Source organism: Idiotropiscis lumnitzeri, chromosome 17, assembly GCF_059441095.1.
Source record: "Idiotropiscis lumnitzeri isolate Australia: NSW breed Sydney's pygmy pipehorse chromosome 17, RoL_Ilum_1.0, whole genome shotgun sequence".
Taxonomy (NCBI): Eukaryota; Metazoa; Chordata; class Actinopteri; order Syngnathiformes; family Syngnathidae; genus Idiotropiscis; species Idiotropiscis lumnitzeri.
In genome coordinates this window covers 3,571,846-3,581,038 of record NC_142407.1, presented here as the reverse complement: position 1 = coordinate 3,581,038, position 9,193 = coordinate 3,571,846, and the positions used below count along the sequence as shown (strand labels likewise).

The 9,193-nt window shown below is 40.0% G+C and overlaps 2 protein-coding genes across 2 annotated transcripts in view; one reads left to right on the top strand and one right to left on the bottom strand.

Annotated features, from left to right (window-relative positions):
* The first annotated feature begins 906 nt into the window (after nucleotides 1-906).
* Nucleotides 907-5,086, top strand: hsd20b2 (hydroxysteroid (20-beta) dehydrogenase 2). Its single transcript, XM_088279810.1, is given in 11 exon segments — nucleotides 907-1,072; nucleotides 1,328-1,374; nucleotides 1,489-1,564; nucleotides 1,666-1,776; nucleotides 2,665-2,732; nucleotides 2,831-2,875; nucleotides 2,958-2,992; nucleotides 3,079-3,242; nucleotides 3,245-3,321; nucleotides 4,527-4,673; nucleotides 4,742-5,086. Coding segments are annotated over 11 exon segments (1,053 nt in total). The 5' UTR covers nucleotides 907-921; the 3' UTR covers nucleotides 4,874-5,086.
* A 1,547-nt stretch (nucleotides 5,087-6,633) lies between these two features.
* slc12a9 (solute carrier family 12 member 9) overlaps nucleotides 6,634-9,193 on the bottom strand; it is a 20,703-nt gene continuing 18,143 nt past the window's right edge. The window contains exons 13-14 of the mRNA XM_088279946.1: nucleotides 8,615-8,761; nucleotides 6,634-8,540 (exon numbers count right to left, since the gene is read on the bottom strand). Coding sequence (XP_088136072.1) covers nucleotides 7,699-8,540; nucleotides 8,615-8,761 — 989 coding nt within the window. The 3' untranslated portion in view covers nucleotides 6,634-7,698. The remainder of the gene's footprint in view (nucleotides 8,541-8,614; nucleotides 8,762-9,193) is intronic.

Below are 9,193 nucleotides of genomic sequence, written 5' to 3'. Positions count from 1 at the left end.
TTAAGACAAACTTCACATATGACTTTTTGGAAGATACGAGCGATCTTTCAATTGATTTATTTTTTTTTGCTTCGACTTGAAAAAATTGAAGTACAAGTACCATATGGTGGCAGTGAAATCACTTCACAACAAGCAGCATATATTATCATTCTAACATTTAATCATTGTCAGCTTATCAATGTACGGACGTTGCTTCATATTATATAATTTAACTCTGCTCCATTTGTATCCCACACCACACACATTCACAACATTGTATTGGAAACACGTTTTAGACTCAGCGTATCAGAATTCAAGACAAAGCTTGACTGTACGATATAATAGTCTTCATTTTGTTAATGACTGCCAGTCAGCATAGTATAGTCTGCCCGTCTGATAAGTGAGGCAGGAAATAGATGGATGTACGTATTGTTAATGAGGTAAACAAAACGTCTTCTCCAATCTGCTCTGATTAGATTGGCAGCGTGTATTTTACTGGACGTGAACCTCAGCGGCTCAATTTGATGATGTCATTGTGATGTAGGCATGGTTATCTCTTACATGGGCTTTTTCACAACAAACGTTCAGCATGGTGATTACAAAACTGTGAAGATGGAGAAGGGGGGACTATCCTCAACTTTGACAGCTTGTCAACAAATTGAGTTTGGGGAACTCATTTTAATCTGTTTGGTGCATTTTTATCTTTAGTTATGATGTTCATATTGGCTTATATGAGTCTACGCATCCATTTGAATTGTCGTTCTTTTTTTCTTTCTCCCTGATGTGTTTTCTAACATTAAAATGCATACAAGGCAATGACACACACGGTAAGAGGTGGAGCAAAAAGGGAGGAGCACAGGTTATCACAGAACATAAATACTTGTTATTCGCTCTCATGTTGAGTTGTAGGTTGGAGGGACGATCGTTGTTGACTGTGCAAAAATGTCTTTGACTGATGCACTGGTCGTTATTGGTGGATTCACATTAGTTTTCTACACGATAAAAGCAGCCTGGAAATGTTACTCCGGATTCAGAGAGTTTATTTTATCTTGGTTTTGGCAAGTGGATTTAAGGACTTATGGGCAGTGGGCAGGTAAAGTTCAAATTCAATTTCATTTTTGATTGTAGAATTTATTGAAACTTTTGTTACATTGAGTGTCCGAGTTCAACCAAAATACACTGTATAGTGAGCAACCTCTCTGTTTGTCTTTCTTCTCTTGTAAGGTAAGAAAAATACTCAATTAGACAATGCAGTAGTTCCTGTCATTAAAATCATCTAAAAAAAGGACAGAAAGGTTTTGCTAGCTATGATAGAGTTGAAAAACTTCTCTCTTCATTGTTCCCACAGTTGTCACAGGAGCCACATCTGGCATCGGTAAAGCATATGCCATGGAGGTGAGGCTTTGAAAATGCTGCAAAAATCCTTGATTATTATTTTTATTTTTCAATCCAAGTAGACACTGACGGTTCGTATTTGATTTAATTATGCGTGTGTGTTCTCTCCTTCAGCTGGCTCAAAGAGGCCTGGATGTCGTTTTAGTAAGCCGATGTGCTGAGAAACTTCGACAGGTGACCAAAGAGATCGGTGAGCAAAATAACAACAAAGAGCACGGACATGACATTCTTCAAATCCAAATTATTTCTCTCATAACAAACGTAAAAACTCATTGTTTTTTTCTCCTTCAGAGGGACAGTATGGTCGAAAGACTCACACCATCCGAGTGGACTTCACGCACGGCCATGATATTTACCCTTTTATAGCCAAGCAACTACAAGGTCTGGAGATTGGAATTTTGGGTAAGCAGACAAGGGAATGGGATTGTGATGACATCATATATGAAATTAGAATTATTAATATTGAAGTGTTGCTGTCAGTTATAACACAAAGCAGCGGTCATTTACCGTTAGCGTAGCATTAGCATTACCTGACAGACTGAGTACATTTGCCAAAAGCAAGAGTGACTCAAAAAAATGTTAAGAGTGTGCGCGGCGGGGGGGGGCATTTCTCTCCAGTGAAAGGGGGCTTTGAGAGGCGGATGCTTGTTGCCTAGCAACACAAGACTTTTAGTTCCATTGGTGTGTGCGTGTGTGTGTGTGTGTGTGTGCGTGGGTGGGGGGGGGGGTGTGTGCGTGTGTGTGCGTGTCGAGAACAGGTGATAAATTTAGAGAGGCAGGCTAGAGAGTATACAAGGACTCAAATGTTGTATTTAAGTGTAGCAGGGATGGGCAACTGGCGACCACACTGTAAGTGGCACCTTGCTTCATCACACTATGTGGCTAATTTGTTGTTTAGTACAAACTCCTTGTCTTGGGGTTAGGATAGTAGATCCTAATAGAACATGCTTTGAGAAATGTATTAAGACAAATTTAAAAATTAAATTCGTTGGAAATATTGTTGGTATTGTTTTTTTTTTTTTTTTTAGACTTTTCCCGATATAAATGTGGTTCAACAAAGATGAAATGTTAAATGGAATAAGCCTAAGTATTTTTACATGATACTTCAGGGCCTCAATTAAGTCAGAACGATTTAAAAAAATAATCTAATTGCGTGCCGCTTGTGGAATTGAATTTCATTAATTGTTCAAATCTAATACAAAATAATTTTGTCAGTCGATAGTTTTACACCAGAACAAACCAAGAAACAATAATAAATGGTCAATCTGCTTGTTAATATCTGTTACACAGTTAACAATGTGGCGATGTCCTACTCTGACGATTTTGCCACATTCCTTGAAATTCCTGATGCTGAAAAGGTCTGTTTTTAATGCATTCAAACACTTCCGTTACTTGTGGATCACATCCCAGTTGTTGTTGACACCCCGTTTCTCTCCCATGTATTTCTCAATACCAGAAAATCACAGAGGTCCTCGACTGTAACACGTTGTCTGTTGCTCAAGTAAGATCATGTGATGATAACATGAGTCATGATGGGCTTATCTGCACTTTACAGTAGATTTCTTTTTCCCCTCGTCTCTCAGACGACAAGATTAGTTCTGCCTGGCATGCTTGAACGGTATGCTAATGATGATGTCACACGATTAATAGAATTTACTGCTGGATTACCAATCATTTCACGGTTGCCTCTCACGCCCACTACAGAAGGACAGGATTGATCATCAATATCTCCTCGCAAATGGGAATCCATCCACAGCCTCTGCTGGCACTTTACTCTGCCACCAAGGTATAGTCCATTGTCATTCAAGTGTGCCATCAACTTTCACTTTCATGTGTTTGTTTTGCTCTTTCAAACCCTTCTGTGATTTGGATTTATTGCAGGCGTTTGTGATGTATTTCTCTCAGTGTCTGCATGCTGAGTACAAGGCAGAAGGGATTACGGTCCAGGTAAACAAAGTGACACTTTTAAAAACACGTTTAAAAAAAAAAATCACATTCACTTGCAGAGCGCTCTTTATGCTTCCTAAAGACTGATGTCGGAAAACTCATTGCACCACAAACTACAATAGGCTAAGGAGTGCCGTGAATAACAAAAATCCGCCAGTAAACATGAAGAACAGGTTGGGGAAAAAAAGTGAGATTTTTATGATGATTAATCCCAAATTGGCATGCTGATTCCCAAATTGCAGACGTTTTTTTTTTCTAGCATGACAAGTTTTTTTCTCCACATCTTTACCCTCCAGATAAGCTAAATTTCACTGATTAGCTACTGTAGTAAGAAGAGCTCATTTTGTTTGGACTCATCTACAGCTACATGGCAATTTGTGCAGTCACAATTGAGAGATTGGAGAGAGGTGTGTACAGCTCCCAAAAGGTCAGTACTATCAAAATCTGCAAACAAGAAATTGGTATAGTAGGAATTAAAATGATTAGTGCTGGTTTTTGCTTAAACCTTGTAATGGGCAACTTTTGTAAGTTTACTTTATGCTGTCTTTTTTTAACTATTCCATCTTAGTGTTTCATTTACATACCTACCCATTTATTTCAGATTTTGTAAGAAAAGGGGGATGCTATCGCTCAAAAACTTGATATGATAGAAAAAAATTGGGGTTTCGCACCCAAAAAGCTGTTGTCAGACCTAACGCAACAAACATTCTGTCCTCCAATGTAATTGAGCCAAAATGTTTTATATTTGCTTTTTGCATGTTTATCATAATTGGTGCCACAAGATGGTGGAAAAACACAACTTTTGTCGAAACAAAGCTCCTCAACTAACTTACTTAGCACCACGATACCACAAGAGCGTGGCAATGCACTTCTTTATCTCAATGAAGGTCTTCAACTCAGTTAAACACAGTTCCTTGGCACCAAGATGCCAAAAGATGAAGGCATAACTACTTTCTTTTTGGAACATGCGCCTCAAATAACTTGCGCATGGTTCCCTGGCAACAAAATGTGACAAGATGGCCGCAAAGAATATATATTTTTTTCTGAATGAAACCCTTCATCTTACTTCAATATATTCAGCACCAGAAGAATATATACGAACGGGTGAATCCGTGATTTAGGAATAAGCATGGGAACTACTATATGAGGAACTTCAGCTTGTACAAGATTTCAGTAGATAACGGAAACTCATCTCGTTTCCTCAGTGTGTCGCACCCTTCCTGGTCTCCACCAACATGAATAAAATGAAAAGCAGCGGCTGCGTGAAGAGTGCTGCAGCTTTTGCCCGAGAGGCCTTGAACACAGTCGGTTACTCCAGCTACACCAGCGGCTGTCTGTTACACGCTCTACAGGTCATCATCATCATCATCATCTCTAACACACAATAAGCCGCGCAAAAACATTCACTGTTGTGTTTCAGAGCTTTGCCATTGGCGTACTCATGCCCAACTGCCTGCGAATGTCCTCGTTCCTTGTGGCGAAGTTGCACGGCACAGCACAACGGAGGAGAGTCCGAAGAGGAATGTGCAAGGGTGTTCATACAGATTCATGAAGGAATAACCAATGCACTCTTGTCTGCACTTTACAATGGATGAAACCATATATCCGCAACTGTTTTTGTAGCGACACTGTCTAGTGAGTGTAAACTGTAAGCTAGTTTCTTAATCATTAATAACGCACCCAATTTATTGGCAAAAGGGGGTTTGACTCATTTTGTTTTCTTCTTCAACAGTGTTCAGTACATACAGTAAATGGGTTGCAATAATAAAGAGCATTTTTACATGTGAGTAATGAGTTATTTTACAGTAGTGTCTTGTTCACACTTGATGAAGGTGAACGTCTTCTATCAAAAGTAGTGATAGATCAATTAGCTTTTTTCAGGGCAGATACAGACACTGATTATTAGTAGTCATGGAGGCCGATAACCGATATTTGAAGCCAATATTCATTTGTTGAAAAGGGGCAAAAAATGGTGTCAAAATTTTACAAAAGAGCAACTTCAAAACTTGACTTAGTTTAATTACCTTTAAGCACATGTTAAACAACTTTAGCGATTTACAACATGTTACAGCTTTTTGGGATCTTGGAAAATAGTCAACTTAGTTTTAAAAGTCTAACAAAAAGTGCATGGAACTCCCAGGCTCAGCTGCATTTTTTATAATTCAATGAAAACAAACATCTCTTTAAATTTTACGACAGCAAATTGTTTTCTTTTAGTCATGAGTTGTAGTAAACTGACATTATTAAAATTTCGGCAAAGTCGGTTGCCTGTAGCGTCCCGTAGTGCATCTGACTCGAGCTGAAAAAGCAAACAGGGCGCTTACTGCAGATTTGCTGCCACCCACTGCACAAGGAACCAATCAGATGGTGTTGCGGGTGGGCCAATCTGCTTCCGCAGGCAGGGCCACCAGCACAGCAGAGCGAGAAGCTTGCTGCAACGAGCCAAAATAGCCCAGCTTTTATTTTACTGGCTTGAAAGTTAAAAAAAAAAAAAGAAAGAAAGAAAAAAAAAAAAAAAAAAGGCTGATGCAGATAATCGGCAAAATGCCAAATATCAGCCCTGATAATCGGCCCGGCCACTAATCAGAAGCACACGTTTTTAATTCTTGTTTCAGATTGCATCCCACATTAAAGTGGAGAAGCATGTTTTTATGTAATATTGCAGGAATTTGTATAGCAGTATTTTGTAGTTTTGTCGAAATTATTCTGTATGAAACAGTACTATAATTACAAAGACAGATACTGTGGTGACAATATCATATAACACTTAAGATTTGAGCTCCAGCTGTTGTGAAATGTGCTATATAAATAGTTGTATTGTATTTTAACTCAGTTCAACACACGAAGATTATTGTACACATACACTCACTGGCCACAGCATCAACTAATGAGATCCACTTTACGAGCTTTATCATAAAATCTGCCTTGACAAAATTAGATCTCATTCTTGATAGACAATTAGTTCATTGCGGTTGCAGTTTTAATTTTTTCAGTATGTTAGCAGGCCGCATAGGAGTGTGATTAGCACATTTGCCGAACAGTCGGTCCTGGGTCTCTCCTTGTAAAAACATATATGCTAACTTTGAAGTCTCTACATTGCCAATGGGTGTGTATTTGAGTGACAATTGCTTATGAGAAAAAGCCGAATAGAAACTTGATGGATGGATGTGAATGAGTTTATGACGTCGGAAAAACATTGCCTTTGCAAGTAAAGGCTGATGTTTTTGACAAAGCTCTTGGTTGATCGTCTTAGATTGTGCAGTGTACCTTACATTTAGTATTCCTGTGACAAACACCAGAATGCTGTAGATCTCCAGTAAATACTTTAATGTAGATACATGATGACCATTTCCATCAACAGCTACAAAAAAAGAGAGCGAAGTAAAGCTGAGTCACGTTTGTTAGCTGCTGCCTTTTTTCTTTTTTGAGGCAATTTCCTGTTTGTAGTGAGGTAACATGCAGTGGTAAACACAACAGAAAACACACTCAGAAATTGTATTGGCTACATTGTACAGGTGAAAGAAAAACTGAGTAACCTTACACTTTGTTTTACAATCTTGACCTAATTTGATCCATCATTGGTCCTGGTCTCATCTACGGCTGAATTAGAATGTACCACCAAGCAAAACAACGCAAGCAACATCCAGGAAGTCAACACCGTCAGAATTGTTCCCAATTCTTGTGAAAATATTTAAAACACTCCCCTCATTTGAGGTCACGTTGATGAATTCAAACAATTCAGCTGCAAAAATATGACTTGATCCTGCAAAAAAACAACACCATTAAAACAGACAATGTGCCATTATAATATTGTCTTTTAAATATTGCAAAATTCTTAATGACATCCCTGAAAATGTGAGATTTCTATATTTAAAGGACACGTGTTGGTCAAAATTGTGGTTTTGTTTTTAAGGCTTTTGAAAACAGTCAACCTGAATACTAAGTTGACTGTTCTATACGTTCTGCCAGTAAACATTGTTTTAATCACCAAAGCTGTTCCAGTGCATGAAGGTAGGAACAAATCCTACGAGAATGTGAAATAAGTGTGTATTTACACTTGGCTGACAGTAACACACAGCTTAGAATGTAAAGTAGTGTCACATATTCACCAGACACTTCATTAGATGGACATGCACTAAACAATACGTTTACTTCATCCAGAATAAACATATTACAACATATAATACTCAACCGCTCTCACAATGTCAATGAAAACAGAGCATTATTATTTTGTAAAGGCTGAATTTTTAATCCATCACTTGTGTTGGACCTCATTAGATGTATCAAATGAAGTATCTGTTGAGTGCAAGCTTTGTTAAAATTGCATTCATGTGTAACCAGTGCTTTTTATACAGTACATAAGCAGTCAGAAATGACTTAAAGATCCGTGTACGTCACCGGGGTGACGCCATGGATGAGAAGCGTAGGACCCAAACCGCTGGTCACCGCTTCCAGCTGGGCCAAGTACGTCTGGGAATGGCTGTGATGAGCGGGCGGCCGCGGTAAATAGAGGAAGCGAACAGCGGCCTGAGAACTGTGTTCCATCAACATAGAGTTCACCGCAGACAGGAAGTGGTCAGACAGGGCGTGGCTCTGTTCCTCAGCACCCTCAGTACCCGTCACAATGTGGTGTTGCACCACCGAGTCCCACGGTACAATCTTGATGGACGCTCGGATCCGAAGCTTCTTTAGCAACTCTCGAAAGGTCTCTTCGTTTACCACCCATCCCTGGTCGCTGGACTCCGTCTCCACGTTTAGGAAGATCCTCATTCTGGCGTGGCGCCACTTGCTGGACATGTTGAGCACGCAGGCCATCTGAAGCAAAAAGAGGCTGCACACATCCTGATAATCTTGACAGCCCGGCTGCAGCAGGTTGAGAGGCCACACGTCGATGGTCCGCTCCGAGCCGTCCACTTTGCTCTGCTTCCCTTCTCCCTCCAAGTGGAAAAAATATCGGCCGAGGCACACGTTTTTGTTCATCTTGATGGCGTCGGAAATGATCCCCACGTACTCTTCAGGGGAGAGCCAGCGAGGGCTCTCGACGTGTCGGACGGGAGGGAAATGGGCCTGTAATGAAGGCAGGTCAACCCCGAAATTATACTCGCCTTCTGTGCCTTGTCCTGCTGATGTACCACAAAAAGCGGTATCTTGGAGAAAGAAGTCCTCGGGGGTGCAGCTGTCATAAAAACCCAAGATCAGAGTGTTGGGCTTCATGCCGCCTTGAAGTCAAAGAAAAAAACAATAGCAGAGTGAATACTAAACTCTAATCGGCTTCTCCATCTCCTTGTCTTACCGAGTCCTGTGATGCGTAAAAGATGCTGTGTTCCTTGTCTGACGGACGGCGAGAGCGTCAGGTCCACAAAGGCCTTCACCCCGAGCTTGTCGACTAAGCTCAGCCAGAAGTTGTACTGCTGCTGCACGGGGTCTGTTGGCAGAGAATCTATAACACAAACATGGTAAGCATTCATCAACTATGGGCTGATGAAAAATATTCACACCAGACAGATGCGAACATCTGTATGCTTGTGCATGACGCTTTCATACATGATGAAATGGAAATGACAGAATCTTGATGAAATGTGCCTCATCTAAAAATAATTACTAATTGTAAACCTATTTTGTGCATTGCATCACTGAATTGTTTTTAAAAAGTTGTGCTATATTACGACTGAGCAGGACCAAATTATAGCTTGGGGATTTTCTTTCTCCTTTATTGGACAAATAACATGGTGCCCTTCGGAGGACTATTTTTGCTTTCATATTTATTACTTCCTGTTTAATGAAATAATCTGCTTTCAGTTAGATATCACAAGGTATCATTGCTTCTTTCCAGTAGGGTAGGCCACAGACTCACAGAGCGTGTATAAAGTTT